The sequence below is a fragment of the Takifugu flavidus genome, chromosome 11, assembly GCF_003711565.1.
Source record: "Takifugu flavidus isolate HTHZ2018 chromosome 11, ASM371156v2, whole genome shotgun sequence".
Lineage (NCBI taxonomy): Eukaryota > Metazoa > Chordata > Actinopteri > Tetraodontiformes > Tetraodontidae > Takifugu > Takifugu flavidus.
Genome location: NC_079530.1, coordinates 4,126,215 through 4,147,794, shown reverse-complemented (window position 1 = coordinate 4,147,794; position 21,580 = coordinate 4,126,215). Strand labels below are relative to the sequence as shown.

Sequence of the window (21,580 nt, the reverse complement as noted above, 5' to 3'; positions counted from 1 at the left end):
CATAATCTGTACTTTCACCATTTGTTTTGGTTTTCTTTCTTTTTCCAGGTCATGTGACCTTAGAAAATGGTTAATTTGATGTGTGTAGTTGTTCGTTATGCTGACAGCTGGATCCTGTTGCCCTGTGGTCAGATGTTTCAGAATCTTTTGGATGAAGTTTCTTCTTCATCTCTCATGAACAGGACATGTGGCCTCCCCCTCCTTGCGCTCCCTCCCTCCCACCTCCGGTTATATAAAACTGGCCGATAGTGGTGCAAGCTTCCATTCTGCGAACCAAGACATGAGTAGACATGAAAGTGGTGGGACAACTGGTGCTGGTGGTGGGTTTACTTGTCAGTATTCATTATGAGGTTAGAGCAAAAGATCCTGATGTGGTGGAGACGGATGAGGAGAAGGAGCAGGAACTGGGAGGAAGACCTACAAGAGGATCAGCAGAGTTCTCTCATCACATGAAAGCAACCAAGACCCCCCCTCTGAAGGACGGAGAGAGAGACTCGGCCCAGAGATGGTTAGTCCACCACCTGACAGAAACCAAACGGTAACTGTTAGGGTTGGAGGGGTAAGGTTTGGGAGGTAGATTTAAGAATGTGGAATAGATATAGGGCTGGGAGGGTTAGGGGTAGGAAGAAACTGATGTTGCAAGTTTAAGTTGTCATGTGACCAAATTTTGATCATCGTTAATTAATAGTCTGACTAGTTAATAGTTGTCATTTATAATAATTGTTGCTGTCACGTTTCACTTTTTATTTTAGAAAATTTTCATCTCAACCCTTTCAACCCTTTTTCATGACATGACGGATTTATTCAGGTTTAAATCGGAAGTCAAAAAATGTCAAACTACATTTTATCTGACCTCAATGACACATGATGGCTGATATATGATTATATAACAGCTCCACCCATTTATCACTCTTCATTAATCTGTTCATTAGTCACTTCTGCTTTTGATGGTTCTCCTTTATCTTCTGATGGTTAAAGCATAAAGTCAGACAAACTTCTGCTGAGATTGAAAGATGTGTTGGACACACCCACCCACACATACACACACGTGCACGCACATGCGCGGTTAACAGATCATCAGATACAAAATGAGTGAGCATGTGTTTTTTTGTGTGTAGGTACAAGCATTCCACCCAGACGGCCCACAGACCAAAGCAACAGATGGTTGCCACCACGCTGCTGTGGTGTTGTTGTCGAGGAAACCACTGTGAAGACAGAGGTGGGTCAGCATCCTGTTACCTCCTTGTTGATAACAACTCTTCTTTTGTTTTGTTTTCTTTGATGGCTGTATGGCAGGGTGGGAGTCTATCCCAGCTACATATGGTTGGAGGCAGGTCCCCCTCTGAATGAGTCTCCTTCTCATCAGGGGAGCACGTGGAGGTTTGGTACTTTGAGGGTTCTCCTTCAAACTTGTACTGAAGAAGACTGAAAGTGAATCAAAATGTCATCTAAACACCAAAGTTTCCACCTTTGCTTTTCTCATTTTTCCTTTTTTCCTAATGATTTATCTTTGTTAGACTTGTTCCAGGAGAACCAGAGAACATTTCCTCTTCCTGTTTTGGTTTTCAGTGGCTGATTCACTTCCTCTGATGTCATCTGGTTTTTCTGCTGTGAAAGATCAGCCTGACCCTCCCTGACCTTAACCCCTGACCCAAACACACCCTCAACAAGACTACTGTAAATTTCCTAATTTCTGTCATTTTCCCGAATAGTCTCTCCCCGTCTATACCTATGCATCTACAGAACCCCCCCCCCCTACACACACACACACACACACACACACACACGTACAACAAAGACAGGAAGTTATGATGTGATGTCAACTGAACTTTTAGAATGCTCAAAGTTCCACGCTGGCGTCTCACCACAGAACAAAAACATTGAAGAAAGCTGGTCGTGACCACAAGGGAGAACTGCACAATCAGTAAGGTGAACATTACATAGGAGATGAAAGAAGCTGTAGCACTAGTCATCTTCCTGTTGTTAGAGATGCTACTCTGCCTCCTGGGTCCACTTGGTTATAATGGGATGTAACATATCAACAAGAAAGGGCCCATAACCCTAACCCACCCCCTTCTAATCCCCTCCTCTCCTTCCCTCTCCTCCCCTCTCCAGATTTTGCTGGACACCCAATTCCCGACATAATGCAAATGGTCATGGTGCAGCTGCAGCCACTCCTGGATGGCTTCAACCATTCACTGGAGCACTTGAGTCGGCATGTAGCAGAGCTGGCCAGAAACATAGACCTGATGAAGAGCCGGCAGCAGGAGGTGGAATTCCAGGTAACACCACTGGACAGCTCTGCTCGTGATGAGGTGGTGCAGGTAGTGGAGAAGGAGACGGAGAGAGAGAACCAGCACGCCAGCCTGGAGCAGGTGCTTGAGCAGGTGATGGATATCCATTGGCAGATGAAGAACCAGAGGACACAGGTGGAGAACAGGCTACACTCCCAACATGTAATGCTACACTACAACCTCACCAGCTTTAAGACGGATGTGGATGCGAAGTTGAAACGTCACCATAAGATGCTGCAGGTAAAAAAAAAAAGATTGTCTACATTAAAAATAGCGACAAAACCTGAATCATCTCTCTGTTCTTAGGTCAACCTACAGGCAATGAATACCACCCTGGCTGAGCTCAAGCTGGTAGTGAACCAGCCCACAGAGGCAGAGGCTGAGCCCCCGCAACCCTCTGACCCCACAGCACTCTGGGAAGCCATCAAACGACTGGATGATATGATGGTGAACAACACAGTCAATGTGAGTCGCTCACAACCCATCACATGCTGTTTGATGTCACTCAGTACCTTTTCAGGGCATCATGTAAATCGAACGTGAACATGTGAGCTAGGGGAGCTAATGCTCCTGGATCATGTGACTGAAGGTCCATCTACTCCTGTATGTAAATGAACCAGTTAGACTGGAACCAGACCAGTGCCAAAAAACATCCAAAAGTCATCAGAAGAGCAATAGAAAGGTGGAGAAAACTGGAGTTTGTTCTTCAAGAGACTTTTCCTGGGGTCTCAGCTAAAGGAGTATTCATATCCTAATGCAGGTCACCAGCAACTTGATTTCAACACCAAATCCTTTTCAACAACAAGGAAAAATACAACAATCAAAAAATGGACTGTTGTGCCACTACGAGAAAAGAAGGGCTGAGCAGTATGCTCACAAACAGCATTTTAACACTTGATGGACTGTATTTGATATTTTTGATGTCTGAACTTTGGCAGCACTTTGTTACTGTCTGGTTCCAAATGAAGGTTTAAGAGTGAATTATTTTTGTATTATCTCTTGTATTATTAACTGAGGCCCTGATCAGCTACCAAATGTGATAAGCATCAGATTTTCATTATGTTTTGGTGGTTTTGCTCTGGTACTTCCACAGGTCAACAGCTTGATAGAGGATGTAGAGATGACCTCAAGAAACATCCAGCTGCTCAGGCAGGATTTCAGAAGTCTGGAGAAGCAGATCAACCAGACGGCCCGTAACAGCCAAGTTCAGTTCATGGAGACAGGACTGGAGGTTGAGGCGGCAAGGGAGGTGGTGCTGCAGCGGGTGGCACAGCTGGCAGGGAACCTGAGCAAGCAGAGTGAGCGGCTTCAAGAGATGGATGTGGACCTGGACTACGTGTACAGCATGCTCTACAAAGACAACTCTTCTTCAGATTGTGGATGCAAATCCCTGAAAACTGCTTTGGCTGGACTGGAGAGGTCTGTGGCTAATGTGACAGAGTTAGCCAATAAGAATCAACAGGCCTTGGAAGAAGAGAGTGAGGGAGTGGCAGCACAGTGGGATGTAACCAGTGACTGGGAGCCAGCGGTGCAGGTGGTCCAACAGGATCTTCAGCAGGTACCAAAGTGTGGCCAATCATTTTGTTTCACACCATCCATTCATTAAACAGATTTGTGTGCACAGTCATATATGTATATATTCTCAATAAATAGGGAATTTGGTTGAGGCCACTACTTACTGCACTCACTGGTTAGATAAAAGCATGCTTTCGGAGACCTTAAATGGCATCATAGCATTGATTACAACTTATTAATTAAAAATGAACATCATGTCATACTACTAGACATGTGACCGCAAAGGGAACATCATTTATAAACCACTTTTCATATCGCGTTATGGGATACATCAAGTGCACTAAATAGGTACAGCGATTCGGACTGAGCATTAGAGCACTAGTTAGGAAATGAGTGAAACTTGCTGAGGTCAGAGAAACAGTAAGTTCATACACAGAACATAGTCTCTGTGTTTATGTTATCATTCGGAATACAGTATAGAGAAATTATGTTCAAATTAGTTGTTCTCATTGGAGTTATTCTTAAATACACAGATGAGAGAGTCCATAGTCCTGGAACAGTCCAGGACACAGATTCTGGACCATAGCCTGGCCCAGCTCAGCAATTCGGTCAATCTGCTCACAGCTGAGGTCTCAGTTCTGAAAGATTACAACAGAAAATTGGCTGAGAACATGCAGCGATGGTCTGGCTCCTTCAAGTCTCTGCTGAAAGATGTCGTCCGACACAACGATGTGCTGGGGTTACTGCTGGGCGAAGAGGTGCTGGAGTTTCTGGAGTGGCCCATTCAAAACCAGAGGGAATACTCAATTCTGGCTCTGAAAGAGCAGCTGGGTGTCCTACAGGAGCAAATGAGAAGCCACAACCTAAGCATCAGTTCCCTGCTGGCTCTGCGAACAGGTGAGTTCTCAAACGTCAAAAATCCCACGTGCAAAGCCAGGACAGGTCTTGGTTTTCTTGATCTGCTGGTTAAACACAGAAATGTGTTAGATCTGCAGGATGCAGTTATAATCCATCCATCCATGCATGCATCCATCTATCTTCTACTGCTTGTTTTAGAGGTAGGATCTATCCTCAAAATTCTCCTGCTCAAGGCAGGGCCAACATACACGGAACAACCATTCACACCCTTATTCATAACTGCTGTGGTCTGTGGGAGGAGCCAAACTGAACCCACACTGATAGGACACACAAACTCCACCCTGAAAAGCCTGTGACCACCATGTACCATACATGTCATATACTACCATATATACACATATCAGTCTTTACAGTATGAGCATATGATTTGTATTTTCATATTATGTTATTTTTTTTATAGAAATTACTAATAATTAGCAAATCATGACTAATGCAGCTGTAGCTGCTGGTTAGTATTTGGATAGAAATACATACAGTGTCAACAGAAATCAATGAAAAACTTCAGGAAGTGAAATTTTGATCAAGTTCAAATGATTTAAGTCACTGAATCTAGATCTTTCCTTGTAGGAACCAGAGAAGAACTGCCATCTGCAGACCAGCCATCATCCTCCCCCTTCTCTTTGCCCATTGAAGACTGGCTCCCCCGTGATAAGAGGAGGGGCAGAGGCAGAGTTTCTCGGACAGAGCGTCAACACATTCAACAGGCCGGACGTAATCCAGAGCAAAGAGCAGAAGGCAGCGACTTGTGGAGCCTGGAGAAAAAGGTGGATGAACTTAAGCTGAAGGTTCTATGGCTGGAGGACAGAGAGTCCAACACATCTGCTGGGAGAGGAGCCACAAATGGTGGTGTGGAGGATAAGTTGCAGGCTGAGGTGACGTGGCTGAAGAGAGGTCTGGAGGAGCACCTGAGGATGTTCAGGAATGTCTTTAGCAATGCTGACCTGCTGGAGAAAACCCAGGCTACACTGGAGCTTGACAAATTGTGGCAGCTAATGAAGACCAAGGATGCAGAAAAAGAGAAACAGAAGCAGAGAGGGGAAGGGAGAGGAGTAAGACAGGGACCTAGAAAGGGCGGGGAAATCCATTGAGGTGGCATCTAGACATCTAGATCTCCTTCTTCTAGCCAACTGCACTATAGATTATCAACTCCTCCTGACATTTAAAAAGTGGGATCTGATTCTTCCAGAAAAAGGTGCAGAAGCCCTCAGCTCGCACATAAATTGAGACAATTGAGTGGGACTTCAATAATGATGATGCTGAAAGTTCTATCTTATCACTCATCTGAAAAACTTTTTAACAGTGTAACTAATTCTTTCTACTGTCTCCAAATTTTGAGCTGAGTTTTGGTAGCAGTTGCTCAGCACAAGCTTGACACTGACAATGGTCTCCAACCTGCTTCTGTTGGTGGATAAAAGTGTACCTTACCTTCCTTCAGGTGTGCTTCAGGCATCTGGCCACTCAGAAGACTCTCTGCTGCAGGGTCAGAATCACTGATGGGACACAATTTCCTTCAAGCTAGCACAGCTTTACTCCAAAGCACTGCTGTGTTGGATTATTTTTTTCAAAGACAGTCAGATATTCAGAGAAATCATTAACCCACACACTGTTGCTGAGAAGACCAACAGAGGCACAAAAATGACAGAAAAGTTTTGTTTACTTTTGGGGAGATTTTCTTTATTTTGCTATTTGGGGTTAGGAAGTGTGGTTGAGGTTAACCCCTAACCCTCCATCAAAACCTTTTTTTCACAGTCAAGAAAGTTATGACAATATTAAAGTTAATTTACATTTTATTTAACTGTTTAAATTGTATTTCTTCTCAAATGAAGTTTAGACTATAAAGATTGATTTAATTGCTTTTAGACACAGTATTTGTGCTAAGCTATGCTAATGGTAACCTGCCATTAGCCTGCCACCAAACCTGCTCAGAAACCATGGAAACATTTTATAATAGAGATGTATATGTAACACAAAATGCAATAAAGATATATCATCTATTGATGTCTGGTGGCTCAGGACTGTGTATTAAAGTAATGATGAACTTTTGATCAAAAAGAGGTCTTTGTGAGGGTTCATTTTAAACCAGAATTGCATAAGATCCAAAAGAATTGAGAGTGGCATCCATCTCCCAAATGAAACATACAGATCATCCTAAGTAACTATGCTGACCTTTTCAGCAGCATTTAGCAGCAATCTTTATATGTTCGAGCCAGCACGTGTCCATGTGACAGCAGACTGAACTCACGGTGCCCGCAAACAACCACATGGGCTGATGTTTCTGATTTTACAGCAGCCCCGAAACACAACACATTGGAAAAAATGGAACAGCAAGTCTGAAAACAAATAAATAAAAAGTTGGCGTCCATGGGAAATAAGGTTGCTGTCTGACTGCATGAGCTCAGTGTCTGAGTATGAATAATGGAGGTGGCTCTGGCTTCCATTCCTGAATGAGCAAAGGGATAAAACAAGGACACGCTGATATAATGGATTCTAAACAAAGGAGGAGCCCCAGAATGATACAACCAATCACAAGCAAGCATTCTTCTCCCTCAGGGCCATGGTGTCAACCAGCAACCTATTGTGACTACTCACTGCTCTACCACCAACAGCCATTCAGCCCAACCTTGATTTAAAATGCCTTTGGGTTACACTAAAGCTGTTGTACTGTATAACAGTAACCTAACCTCTCTCCTCCTCTTGTTATAATGTATTTTTATTATATTCATGTGGTTATTACTGGGACATATACATGGTGCTTTAGGTTATCTTTTCTTTCATTACTTGCTGGTGCAGAAAATCAACTTTATTATGTGACATTTACTATCAGATTTAATTAATTTGAGGAACTTTTGTCTTATTTCAAACAAATATATTTTCCCTCCTTGCACTCTGACCGGGGTTGTTTTTTGAGCCAAGGTCAAAGGGGGGGTTAAAAAATATTTTCACTGAAATAAATTATCTTTTTTGACAGAAGAATCAATTGAAATACATGTTTTGTGTCTTTAGATTTGCTGTAGGCAAAGATAATCTTAGAATTGCCAGCATGCTGGGTATTGCAGTTGACTAACTTAATAATAATTTCATGAATGATTATATCTGTCCACAATGAGAAAATCGGAGAGGTTTATAACGATGCTTGTGTGTGAATTTAAAGTGTCCGGGAACCTGACGCGTTTGACACCATTTCCCAGGATGCGCCGATGTTAACGTCTGAGGCGCGGCCATGTTAGGAGCTGTTGTCACTACCCGATTTGCAGCGCAAACCCAATTTGCAGCGCAAACCCAATTTGCAGTGAGCATGCGTAAATAGGTCACCATCAAACGTCATATGTCCGAAACCACTCACTACATAGGAGACTTGGATTGAGTGCACTATGTAGTGCACTGACTTTGAAATCCGGTTTTTACACTACACCGGCCCACGTTAAATGACGTCATAGCGTTGCATAATAAATAAGAACCCAGTCGCAGGAAAAAAGTGGCCAGGCCCATTTAATTATTTTAACCTATCAAAAAATAAAAAAAAAAAAAAAAAAAAAAAAAAACACTTCCAGCGGTCGTTTGTTTAACGTATTATTTTCCCCTTATAAACTAAATTTATATTAATATACGAAAACAATATTAAAATTAAGTCCAGTGACATTTTTGCACCATGATGTAATTGTATGTTCTCAAGTGTATCAAAATTTAAACTGTTTTTTGATGAAAAAATGGTTCTTAAACCGTTTATCATAATGCTGAAAAAAATATTTTGAGATTCTCTCAAGAGCCTTCTCAATTCCACGCTCCAGCCAACTTCATCATTCAACGAGTCTCAGATAAAGTACTTGCCCTAAATAAATGTTCAAATATATTTTCCAAGCAGGACAAGTTGACAATTTCTATAGGCTTTGCTGGATCACCAGCTTTTGCCAAAGTGCTGGGCAGTATGCAGCTGCTCAATGTTACTACAACGTTGCAGAAAACTGTTTTAATCTATTAAGCTTCAAGCTATGTGTGACCACCAGTACCCACCTGAGGGTTATTGTAACCTATAGGGGACGGGTTATCCCTGTATGTCCAGGCCTGTAGCATTGATAACACCATTTAGAGAGCATATGAGACATTTGATAGTGGCCAGATATCATGCAAACAAACACAACAGACATCATGCAAAAGCTCGATCTATCATATAAAGAACATTGTGGATCATGAAGACCAGATGGCGGGCAATATTGAGTTGAAGCCTGCCTTTGCAAATGTTATTGCACGGTGCCCCATTTTGTACAATGTCTGCCTGAGGAACGGTGAAAGCCTTCAGAAAACAGAAAGCCTCTTCCCAGAAAACAAGTGACTCAACAATATCTTAAATCTCCATTGAAAGTGTAAAAACTCTAGAACAGTATAATTAAAACGGCACAGGAGAAGAGTACCAATATGTCACTAAAGTGAAAGAAGCACTACACTTCTAAAAAGTTAGTTATCTCCTTCCAGGCTTTTGATTTGCCTGCCTCGTCACACTACCGCTAATTGGCGATAATAAAATGTGTTATTTTTAAAAAACTCAACTTCACTCAAAATAATATCCATCTCTGCTTCAAAAAACTTCTTTCGCTTGTGCCATGACTGACAGGTAAACCGGATGCATCAACGTACACCTCCTTTTATGGGGCTCATGCCAATTCGGGGGCGGAGATTTATGCAACTAGCTAATTACCGGGAACGCGCTGTCAATTTACGATCATTTGGCATTCATGATCTTGTTGGATTGCAATACCTCTCGTGTGTCACTGCCAATCCGCGTGTTCTTTAAATGAAGACTTCAAGGAAACAAATGCCAATTTCAAAATGTATTTAGCAATAGAACCAATTCAAGATACAAATATTACAGAGCTCTTGGCCAGTTCATAACCCTACAAACAACAGAGTCAATTGTCAGGGCATGAAGTCTGACAACCTAACTATTCCTTAACCCAGTCTTTATAGAAAGACATATGTAAATTATTGATGCTAATTCAGTCCAATCCAGTCCTTCTTCTTGGTTGACCTCATCTTCTTCTTCCAGCCTCCTTTGGTGTTGGTGCGGTCCTTCTTCTCCATTGTCTTCCCAGATGGCCAGGTCAGAGGTCATATTCCTGTCCAGGAACTTATCAATCACCAGTAAATTATGCTGTCATATTTTACGATGGGGTCTACCATTTCCTGTCTGCCTGGCTCCAACTGTCTGAACAGTATTCATGTCAAGGAAGGGTCAACTGACTTATGATTATTCCTACTAAAGATTATATACTATCCCTAACTTCTAAACTAACTGTAACATAAAACAAAAACATATAGTATAACACATGCTAACAAGATAAAAGATCCTAACAAGATCAAATAATTCTCTTCAATCTAGACACGTGTTTACGATCAGATCTGAGTTTCCCGTGCAGTTTCACGTGTTCCTGGATACGGAATGTTTTTAGTGGAGTAGGCTATTATGTGTAATTCTGTTTACAAATTTACTAACGTCTCATGAATGAGACCCACTCTCGACCTCAATCAGACTGTTAGCAATCAAATGCAGCTACGACCACGAAAATGTCGAATAATGTCCGAGAGAGCCAGAGCGTAAGTTGGGCGTGCATTTCGGAAACGCTGCTGCGCAAACTCTGCCCCCGTGGGACTATAGAGCGTGCGTAGTAACCTTTTTCTCAGACCAGGAAATTTCTTGCTTGATTCGCCACTGAGGGGCTCCGCCCCCAACACTGGTTCGGCTCTCTGACAGCTCCATAGTTAAAACCACAGGTTGTTATAAATTAGCTTCAAAAGTGGTCAGTAACACGCGCCATGTTCATAACAACGTATTTACTTCCGTGTTTAAATCTTTCTCCATAAAGAACGAATCGAGCACTTGAATCAGGAAACGGAAAACCGCACTTTCGGAGCCTTTGCAAAGATTGCAAAAACGACAGAGCGCTCCTACCCTCCTGATTTTTAGTAAACGATACAAGAGTGTCGCTTAATTAACTTAAACTAAGCTTTCAAGCCAATTTAAAATTTAGTCTCATCGTAATGCATTGTAGGTATACCTTCTACATGTTTACTCGGTAAAGAGATACAGCAAAAACGATTTAGTACAGTATAGTAATGATTTAGAATAAAATTTTAAACAGCATTTATAATGCTGTTTAACACTCTACTAAAGAGATACAGCAAAAACATTTTAGTACAGTGTTTGAACAAATAAAATTTAAATCAGCATTACCGGTATAAATGATTTCTAATGTATTTTTTCCGCTCACTATTTTGTTGTTCGTTTGCTTTTCTCTTGTTGAAAACACGCTAAATGTAAGAGTTAATCGTCACACCAGTTCAGACGATCTTTGCTGGTAGCTAAAGTGCTAACGGTCGTCCAGAAACGAAGCTTATCGGCGTTCCTCGCCTCACATGATGCCTGGTGGCGAAGACATGGCATCCATTGTCCAGCGGATCGCTCGGCAGGCTCTGGCAACGTATCGAAGTCCGCCTCGGCTCGGTGAAGAGGCCGGTACAACATACCTGGATAACCACAACAAACTCAGGGGTCTGATGGCGGAAGTACGAGCGGCAGACCTGAAACTAGTCCCGCGGAGAGCAGACTGCTGCTCTCCTGGCGTGCACGCACCGTCGTACGTGCGTGGTATACCCCCCGTCACCTACATGCATATTTGCGAGACGAACCACTTCAGCATGGGGGTGTTCCTTCTGAAAACCGGGGCGTCCATCCCTCTGCATGACCATCCGGGGATGCATGGCATGCTAAAAGTCGTGTACGGAAAGGTGCGAATCAGCTGTTTCGATCGAGTGGACCCGATGGATCCGTCACCGGTGGACGCCCTGCGGCGCTCCGTTCTCCGCTCCACCGGGGAGTACACGGAAGAGAGCGGCCCCTGCGTCCTTTCTCCTGGCCGGGACAACTTGCACCAGATTGACGCAGTCGACGGGCCCACGGCCTTCCTGGATATCCTGGCGCCGCCGTACGACCCGGACGACGGCAGAGATTGTCACTATTACCGTGTTCTGTCGGCGACGGAGGTGAAACACGGCGAATTGAAGGAGAAGGAAGTCTGGCTGCTGGAGGTCTCACAGCCGCCTGACTTCTGGTGCGGAGGTGAGCCGTATCCCGGCCCGGAGGTCTCCTTGTAATCCAGATCGGTTGCTGTCGTCCTGGAATGGTTGAGGTGACTCTATGGCTTCGGACTTGGTTTTCGCAGCTGATTCAAAGTTCCCTCAGGCGAATCCGGTTCTGAAACTTCACTTTAGTTCCTGTGAATATTTGGAATGTTGATCAGAACCAAACTTTCACGAGAACCCACCTGTGAGTGGGACATATTATAGGGTGTTATGAGGACCAACGGAAAAGAACACAGTATAGGAATTCGCAAATTATTTAATTTGCGTGTTTGCTGTGTCACAGAAACAGTTAAATTAGAATCTATTTCTGTATGAAAGGTTGCATTCCGCATCAAAAGTCTTTCCCTGTTTGCATAAACTCTTCCACCTTTCCATCCCATTGTTCTTCTTCCTCCTGCTCAGTTTGATCTCTGGTTCTGTCCAAAGGGGTCAGGCATGTTGCTAAACTCCCCACTGAGCTTCTTGACAAGCAGGCTGAACCTTCACCTCGGAGCACTAAGGTCTGCAGGAGCCAGAGCTCATAACACCAATCTAGACTACGGAGTAGACCGGAACGTTATTGGGCCACAAAGACCACGTGAGGTGATGAGATTTGAAGAGTTGAAAAAGTGGAAGCTTGTTTGATATGATTAATTTTTTGGCCAGAAACTTTAAGATTCTTAAGCAGGTTAATGTTTTCTAATCCGTCCTGGAACCATCTCAGCAGAACCTTGAAGCTCTGTGTCGTTTAATCATCTTAGTCCTCTTGTTTGAGATTTTGAAAAAGCTTTTCAAACATTTCCAACCGGAATCCTCCACCTTTGTTTCATCAATCACCAATTATTGATCTGATGTTAATTTGATAAATTAACTTTTAATGTAATCCCAATTTTAAAAATAATCCTTGAAATACCTGATTTGAAGTAATGTGAATGTTTGATTTGTGAAATTTCATGTGTGAAAGATGACAAACTGCCGCATCTGCGTTAATGCTGTTATTTATATGTTAAATAAAGCTGTCAATCATTTTAAGGACTTGTTTTATCATAAATCCACAACTGTCAGTGGCTTATCAGTGATAGATCACTAACATGAAACATCCTGCAGCGTCTCTAACGAAAGCCCAGATGTCTTCACAGCCAACAGGACAACTCTGAAACAGGTCTGAGACACAGCTCCACCTGTCAGAACCAGGAGAACAGGCAGATGAAGGATGGAGAAGCTGAACAGACCCAGGAGGTGTGTTTGTCAGTCAGTTGGAGGTGAGCCTCTTATTTTTATTGTCAACTTTAAAAAACATCATAAGCCTATGAAATAATTTAGAGCTGTTGAGATTAAAATTTCAAAGTTCTAAAAACAAACCTGATTTATAAATCTGACTAAAATGCAGTCAAAGTTCACTTAAGGTAAAGTCTATTTTTATCTGTCATATCATGTCTGATCCGCTGAAGAGACAAACAAGCATGGACTGAAGCACACAGGGAACCAAGAGTGCGCACTCACATCCTGCAGCTGTACCGAGCACGTTTGGTCCCAAAAGTGCAGATTGGTTGGCTTATTTGTTAGTCTGACCATGCTTGAGCGCAATCGGGCACAGTTGGAAGTGGTGTGGCTACACAGTGTAGGTGGTCATTATGTCTGAACCCTGGGAATCACCACCATGCCCTGGTGGGTCTTCTGCAACATAAATTGAGCCAACATCTGTGTCAGAATGTTCCAAAAATTTAGACTCATAATTTTTGCATTATTGCAAAATGTTCCTGTCCTTTTTCTCTGACATTCTTCTGACTTTGGTGTTTTAGTGGAATTCAGTGAGGGACAGAACTGAGAGCAGGTGGCCATTAGGATGCAGACTTTGTCTCCTGTCGCAAGTGAATCTTCATGTGTCTCCTCCTCTCATCACTCCGGGCGAACTTCCTGCCGCACTGCTCGCAGGAGAATGGCTTCTCACCGGTGTGTGTGCGAATGTGCGTGGTCAGGTGGTCGCTGCGGCTGAATGTGCGCATGCAGATGCGACATTGGAAAGGTTTGTGGCCGGTGTGTATGCGGAGGTGCCGACTCAACTCGTCTGAGCGGGAGAACCTGCGGTCGCAGCTCTCCACCGGGCAGGGGTACGGCCTCTGATGCACCGGCGTTTTGCTTGGTCGATTTGGGTATTTCCTGGGTCTTGCAATCGGTCTGAGGGGAAGGTTCTGGTGGGTGGGAAAAGCAGCACTCATTGGACTGTTAGCAGCTGGGGAGGGAGCGCCTAGCGTGAAGTTCCTGATGGTGTTAAGGGGTGTTAGCGGTGGAGGCACTCTGAGGGGATCCAACGGGTACGTCAGGGACTTTCGGTCTGGAAAAGCTGTCTGGATTTCTCTCTGACAGTTCTGCTGGTAGAAGTTTCCGTACTCTGGCACGAGAGAGAGCAGGGCGGAACTGTCCACAGTTGGTTTGGAAGAAGAACTGTAGGACGAAGCGGGATGGTAGGACATTGCGCACGTGGACGTGGCCAGATAGACACCTGCTGACTGGTCCTGGTACATTTCTCCACTGCAGGAGTAGGAGGGGCCAGAATGTGGAGGGGGGTGAGAAACAGAGTACATGTGGCTGATGTCCGGCTGACCATGCGCCATAGTGGAAATGTCCTCGGCCTAAAATACAGCTGATTGCGAGTGGCCCCCAACTCTTGATGTCCGCACCGAGCACCTGTAAGATGTCAGCGTGTTGGAGTCCACCCAGATCTTCCAAGCGCCTCCTGCCACAACTGTGATTGGAAGATCAGCTGGAGGGAAAACAAAGACAATATCACTATTTTCATCACCACCCTTCCAGCAGTGAGGTGGGAGGATCCCAGGCGGGGGGGGGGGGGGGGGGGGGCACAGCAGACCCCACCAAACTGATTTACCAATGTATAAAGCCTGTAAACACAAAGGTACCCTGCCGTTACTTGTAGATACAGTACAAAAGACTTACACAAGATAAAGTTTTTAACTTTTTAATGTAAAAACTTTGTTCAAAACTGAAAAAGAACCAGTGATGTTTGTCATATAGTTTAAAGTAAGCAGACGGTGCTTCTGGTCTCCACTCAACTGCGTCAGCCCACTGCTGCTGGAGCACCACTGGCTACCTGTAGCTGCCCACATTCAGTTCAATCCCTTCTGCTGACCTACAGAGAACCAGCTGGATATGCTCTTCTTATTGGAAGAGCCTTGTTGGATCCCATATCCCCCTCTTATGCTGTGTTCTTCACATGATGGTTGTCTGGCAAAGCTGCTTGTTGAGACATGACAATCCAGACTCTTCTCTTGTTTCCCGATTGTGGAACAACCTCCAGAGCTTCTATCAGAGCACAACCCTCTTTACCTTCAAAAAGCTCTTGAAGACTCAGCTCTTCTGGGGGCTCCTTCTCTTCTAACAGCACATCTACATCTCTTACTGTATCTCCTCGTCTCTCATCTCTCCTCTCTCCTCTCTCCTTCTGTCCTCTTTTTATCCCTCTTCACTAACTCTAAACAGCTCTGCTCTGATAGCTGCACCAGGTAGTTTAGGACTGTAAGCTTTCACTCACTTTAGTCTCAGTTACATAGTGACTTGATTGTGTCTCAGCACAAGTCGCTTTGGTCTGCCATTATTTATGACTTCCTCTTTTGATTGAAAGTCCACTTTTATGAAATGTTTAAAATCAGATTTCTAAGCTTCCTTTTTTGCTAATCAGCTTTTGCTTCTTTACTGCTCTTTTATGTTCCATCAACAATGCTAAATATATTATACACATGTATTGAATACCAGACTGTAGGATGTGAGGTGGTGTAATTAAAGTGTGTGCAGAAATCATAGTGATATACAAAGACCTGGCAACTGGCCTATTAAATCCTCAACCTTGGACTGATTAGATGCTGCCTCTGAATCAGTTCTACACTCAAAACATGTGAAACCTGCATCAAAATCAATGAGATCATTGAACCATATAGGAAATAAATGTATATTACAATATCAACAAGTACTTATATTGTTCAATTTTTATTATTCATTTTTCATAATGAGGCACTCTGCCTTCCCTGACCACACATCCTTGAACCTTTCCAACCTCCAGAAGCCTCGAAACCTTTTAAACCTCCAGAGCCTTCACACCCTTAACAACCTCCAGAGCCTTCATGCCCTTTAGAACCTTCAGAACCTTCGTGCCCATAACAACCTTCATGCCTTTTAGAACCTTCAGAACCTTCGTGCCCATAACAACCTCCAGGTCCTTCACACTTTTTAGAACCTCAGAAACCTTTACAGCCTTTCACAACCTTTATGACTTCCACACCCTTCACAACCTTTCTACCTCCAGAACCTTCACAGTCTTTAGAACCTCCCCAACCTCCCGAATGTTCACACCCAACACAATCTTTCAGAATTCCCAGCATGAACAACTATTGATTAGCCATTATTGGTGCCATTGCTGATATTGATGACCAAAGAAAAACTGATAAGTAAAACCATTAAAGCATTTATAAAGTTAATAAAGAAAAGTCTGAGCCAACTAGAGAGATTAAAGCAGAAATGGGATGTTTTACACACCAGCCAATACATGAGAATGATGACTGATGGCAGCAACTAATTAACTGGACATTTAATTGATTTATTGATCCATTTCAGCCAGCTAAAATTCAGAAGCAGAAGTGAAGAATCAGTGTTGGAGACAGAGCTGAGAACTACAAATGCAGTGTGAGGACATGAGGTCCACTGTGTTGTGTTGCTACATTAGCAGTAGCTCCCAAACGTAGCTGTAGACATCAGATTCGTGCCCATTTCAACCTTTCAACCCTGTTTGTTCCCAAATACACTTGCACCATGTGATAGTTAAGAATCTTTGTCAAAACTTCAGAGTGTGGATGAGACATACTGTATCTTTTATTCTGGGCTCTTCCAAAGCTCTCAGCCCTTCTCTTGGATCTTAAAATCAAGTGATCAGAAAATTGGTCAGCCCGCGGTAAGCTGACGATCATTAAATGACTATCTGAAGAAGAGTAGAAGGAACGCTCATCTGTCAACGCCCACGGCAACAAAAATGTTGCTTTGTGTTATCGTGTGAGCCTCCCACCCTGTGGCAGATGGGGGTAAGATAGCTACCCCAAACACATATACACACCCCACAGACACATGCAGCCACACACTACACACACAAACCCAGTTTTATTGTTGTTGACAGCAATGTCAAAACTGACAAACACATTTTCTCCACATTACTCTTCCTCTCCTCTTTCTCTCCCAGCCTGACATTCTCCTCTTCCTCTTGCGCCCCCCCCCCTCTCCCCCGCCTTAATGTTCCTGCTTCTGTCTGTTCTTATTCATATACTCTTACTGGAATCACACGAAGAACCAAATCATGATCATCCATTACCGCTGTAGTCAATAAAACCCTACACCTTCACGATGATGAAGTCAATGACCAATTTAGGCTTTTTATCGTATCAACTTTAGAGAGATTTTTGGAAGAGGTGGAAATTTTTAAGTGACCTCTGAATTTAAGGTGTGAACAGTTGAGAAGAGGTTGTTTGTGAGAGTGTGTGATGGCTTCTGGATTCGAAGACCAGGAGCAGAACACTGGACTGATCTGATGAGCGTTTGAAGACAAAGATCCACATTAACAACAAAAAGAAAAGAAAAAAGCACAGATGACAGATGATTAATCGGTGCTGTGGGGTCTGCAGAGCCTGCTGGAGCCCCGGCTGACACCCAGAGCCACCAAACACAAAACCAGAGTCCCGTCGGCCCGAATGAGCGTGGGCGAAGGGTGGAAGCAGGTCAGCGTCCCCACGGAGATGTGAGTGTGAGAGTGTGTGTGTGTGGGTAGATTTGTGTGTGTGTTTTCTTGTACATGCTTCGTACTGAGACGAAAAAAGTGAATGTGAATGTTACTATCAAATGTGATAGTAAATGTGAATGTTACTATCAAAGTGAGGACAATTTTTTTGCTCCACACGCCTTTAAAGGTGGTTTTGAGGGTTAGAGTTGGGAGGAACATGACTGCAAAAGTCTTCACAAATATAGAAGGACAAGTGTGTGTGCGTGTGTGTGTGTGTGTGCGCGCGCGTATCTCTATGGAGTTATTGTGTTCAAGTCAAATGTGTTATCTTTTCATTCATTCAGATATCAGGATCTCAGCTTTTTTCTGATTTTTCAAAAAGTGCAGCAGAAACTTAACACACTAATCTTGGCAAATCTCTTAATCTTAAAATGAATGATGATTGAATTTGAACTCAAAGGCAGTTTATTGTCAGAAAAGCAAAAATCACCAATCAATGCTGAAAGTCTCTAGTTAATATTTTAAAATCCCGAATTAGCTTGAAAATTGTAAAAAAAAAAAAATCTTCTCTCAAATGTTTGTGTCATAAAACATGACAAAGGATTTTTGCTGAGTCACAAGGATCGTAAACAAGGATTAAAACAGAATTTCTCACTGTTCTTAATGTCAGAATTACTGGTTTCAATTTAAACGGAAAGCAGATTCATTGCAGATGCAAATGATCCAGTTTGTTCTCCAGGGAGGAAAGAAACAAAAAGCTAATCTCAGACTCACTTAGATCTGTTGATGATGGAGAATCGTTCAGGCCTTCATCTAGTGACTCTCATCCTCCTCAGCAGGATAGAAATGAGCGAACTAAAGAAGTTGCGTCGCGACACTACTGGAGGCAAATAAACTACAAAATTACCACCAACTGGATCTCTGCCACACCCCCGGAAACAGTCATCATCTCCACCGCCACCATCACCCAGGTCCGAGTAGGCAGTTGGCAACAAAAAGATGGAGAGAGAAGGAGTGTAGGAGGAGTAACAATACAATTGTTTCCTTCCACCCTCGCGGCTAAAATAGTTATGTTAATGACTCGCACTCAGAGAAAGAAAAGACAACAGAAGTCCTGGATCATCCACACGAGTACTTTTAACCACATCGAAAATGGACTTTCAGAATTCTGAAACAACACCCACACCCAGCAGAAGAGAAGCCGCTAACAGAAGAGCGTAGATGTGGAGGACGCATGGATGTTTACACCCTGAGAAGAACCTCCTGAAAGCTGGACAAGAATGGTTCCTCCAGAGGATGCCTATTGACTACACATCAATATGGGATTCTGGAAAGCGCCTTGAAACAATTTTGATTGTAAAAGACTGTTAGATCCATTATATTAAAGTTATCTCTTATTTGCTTTTACCTTGTTATATTCTTTATTCTTGTTATATTGCTTCTCATTACTTAATGTTTCTTATTATTTGCTAATGCTTAATGTTCATGATGCTTGATGTGTCAACTCGAACTTCTCTGGTCAAGGGCGACAGAAATGCAGCTGCTGTGGAGAAGTGGCATTGACTGGAGATATAGCTGCAGGACACGACCCAGGAGGTGTTCTTCTTTTGATATGGAAGAATGTGCTGTGTGCGAGCTAAGCTAATCAAATCAGTGAAGACCTATGTATAATCTCACCATTATGATTTACAGTCTTTTGCTTTGTATGGGACCTGCTATCTTGTGTTTTCCCCCTCCCTTTAGGCACATTTGAATTCTGTGTAACTAGGAACCTCCTAATTTCAATAAAAGAAGGATGGCGGAAGTTTTGCGTCAGAACGTGTTGGAGATCTGTAACTGAGCACATCTCTCCGTTCTCCTTGCAAGTAAAATTCAGAACTGTTGTCTTTGCCTCATTTGTTTTTCTCGTGTTTCAGGTTGTTTGAACCTAACATTTTGGTCCTTCGAGCCGGATTCCAACACACCTGAAGGGTCCAGTGGGTGAGGCTGAACCTCAGGAAAGATCGTGGCCACGGCAGGCCGCCTCAAAGCGACCTATGATACCCTTTCCGGGACTGGGCTTCAGCTCACTGATTGGACCCTGACGGTTGACGGAATTCCAGGAGGAAAAGGCAACAGTGGTGAGCATGTCTTGAATTCAAAAGTGTGTGTGTGTGATGATTGTCGGGGACTTAATGTAAAATTGCGATAGACACTAAGGCAGTGTTTTGGGAGAGAGGAACCCGAAAATCCTCTGAGAGACGCAATGAGAAACAAACCCTGTGAATACTAGTCAATGGCAGGTAAATAAGAGTACTAAGGTCAGTACCAAGGCAGGGCGAGGGAGTCCTGGCCACGTGAAAAAGAAATTAAGTCACGACAAATCATCCAAAAGAGTGATTGTGAGTGTGAAAGGATAGTTAAATACCACTAGGTATTTTCAATCATACCAAAGCAGTGGGACAGTGAGTGATAAGGCCCTTGTGGATGCAGAGGCAAGACTCTCCACTCGAAAGAGTTGAAGGGAGAAGTACCACAACGGTTTGATTAATTATCACCCCACTGAGATCAACATCCCAGTTTTAGGTCACCCTATGTGCAAGACTGGACCAAATTCTTAATAATAATAATAAAAAAACAAAACAAAACCAACAACTGTAAATTAGGATAAGGTTAACTGGTAAAATGAAAACAACAACAAAAAAATACATAACAACAAACAGAGAGAAAAGAAGAGCTAAAAGTTAAAACCTAATTCTCCAAAAATGGGGACAAGTAAAAGCAAACAAAGGCCCAGAGATGAATTGCGGTGTAAGGACTGGAAATTCCTCGAAGAACAAAATCCAAAGAAACTCACTAATCTAGATAAGCAGATAACTGATTATGGATTCAAAGGACAGCTAAACTCACAACAAATTGTTGCCTCAGAGGTGAGACCTGGTTAAACTTAGCCGTAATTAAGTGGGTTATACTTAGCCATTAATTAAGTAGGTTATAACTTAGCCGTAATTAAGTTAAGAAAGTAGGAAATTGTGTTTGTGTGTGAATAGAGGACTAAGCCATTGAAAGAGTTGATAGGAGAACTCTGCTAGTCCTGTGTTTTATTATTTTGCCATAAGAAAACGAAGTACTGGTGATCAGGGGACAAAGGATGAGTTTCATCCCTTAAAACTAACACCGCTGTGCAGATAGTGCACAGTAGAAGGCTGTGTTAGTGTCCTCCCTTTGACTGTGTGCCAGAGAACTTTTCTGTGAGACCACATAGTACAAAATGCTGCTGTTCAAGAAAAAGGATGTCGAATTTGAGGGGGATGAAAAGTTTGTGGAAGGAGATGCAGAAGTTTCGGGGAAAATAAGTCAGGAAAGGTGGAGAAGAAAGTTGAATTTTTCAAGCAAACTCTGCACTACAGATATTCTGGAGTTGCAGACAAACCTGGAAATTGAGGAAGTAAATTGAGAGACATATAGATGGAACAAAGTAAGTTGAGAGATATAGTCATAGGAAAGATATAGGAAAGGCACAAAACAGGCACAAAACAGATGACGAAGAACCACATGACTGCCAAGAATTAGCTGAACAAACTGCAAAAAGTAGAAGTGATTTAGATCAACCTTTAAAAACTGGAGCATTTTTGTTTATAGATGGCTCATCAAAGAAAAATGAGCAACCTTAAAAGAAGACATCTATGTATGACCAGCAGGAAAATCTATCCTACCAAAAAATCTGTGTAAATATGCTGCTATATTGAGCCATGGTGTAACACATGTCTCAACAGGAGGGATGGTAGGACAGATACAGCAGCATTATACAACCTATGGATTTAATTCTTATTCAAAAAATGTTTGTAGAACATGTCTGATGTGTGCAAAACATAATCCACAGGGAAATCTGACACCAAGGAGAGGGAAATTTCCTCCTCCCCAATATCCATTCCAAACTATACATATGGACTTCATAGAATTAAATAAAAGTGAAGAAAAAAAT

The 21,580-nt window shown here is 42.8% G+C and overlaps 3 protein-coding genes across 4 annotated transcripts; 2 read left to right on the top strand and 1 right to left on the bottom strand.

The window, feature by feature from the left end:
• The first annotated feature begins 254 nt into the window (after positions 1–254).
• LOC130533930 (multimerin-2-like) lies at positions 255–6,721 on the top strand. Of its 2 annotated transcripts, none has more exons than XM_057047717.1 (7): positions 255–508; positions 1,119–1,219; positions 2,116–2,534; positions 2,601–2,759; positions 3,388–3,852; positions 4,343–4,706; positions 5,295–6,721. In XM_057047717.1, the coding sequence occupies exons 1-7, from the start codon at positions 291–293 to the stop codon at positions 5,813–5,815; spliced, it is 2,247 nt and encodes a 748-aa protein (XP_056903697.1). In that variant the 5' UTR covers positions 255–290; the 3' UTR covers positions 5,816–6,721. The 2 variants fall into 2 exon arrangements, with proteins under 2 accessions (XP_056903697.1, XP_056903696.1); XM_057047716.1 differs by having other exon boundaries at positions 255–538.
• Positions 6,722–9,540: 2,819 nt separating this feature from the next.
• egr2a (early growth response 2a) lies at positions 9,541–18,519 on the bottom strand. The gene is made up of 2 exons (XM_057047817.1): positions 18,391–18,519; positions 9,541–14,604 (listed from the first exon to the last, which is right to left on the bottom strand). Exon 2 carries the CDS (start codon positions 14,453–14,455, stop codon positions 13,682–13,684), a length of 774 nt encoding a protein of 257 aa, XP_056903797.1. The 5' UTR covers positions 14,456–14,604; positions 18,391–18,519; the 3' UTR covers positions 9,541–13,681.
• Positions 10,321–12,872, top strand: adob (2-aminoethanethiol (cysteamine) dioxygenase b). Its single transcript, XM_057047818.1, has one exon. The coding sequence runs from the start codon at positions 11,136–11,138 to the stop codon at positions 11,871–11,873; it is 738 nt and encodes a 245-aa protein (XP_056903798.1). The 5' UTR covers positions 10,321–11,135; the 3' UTR covers positions 11,874–12,872.
• Positions 18,520–21,580: the final 3,061 nt, after the last annotated feature.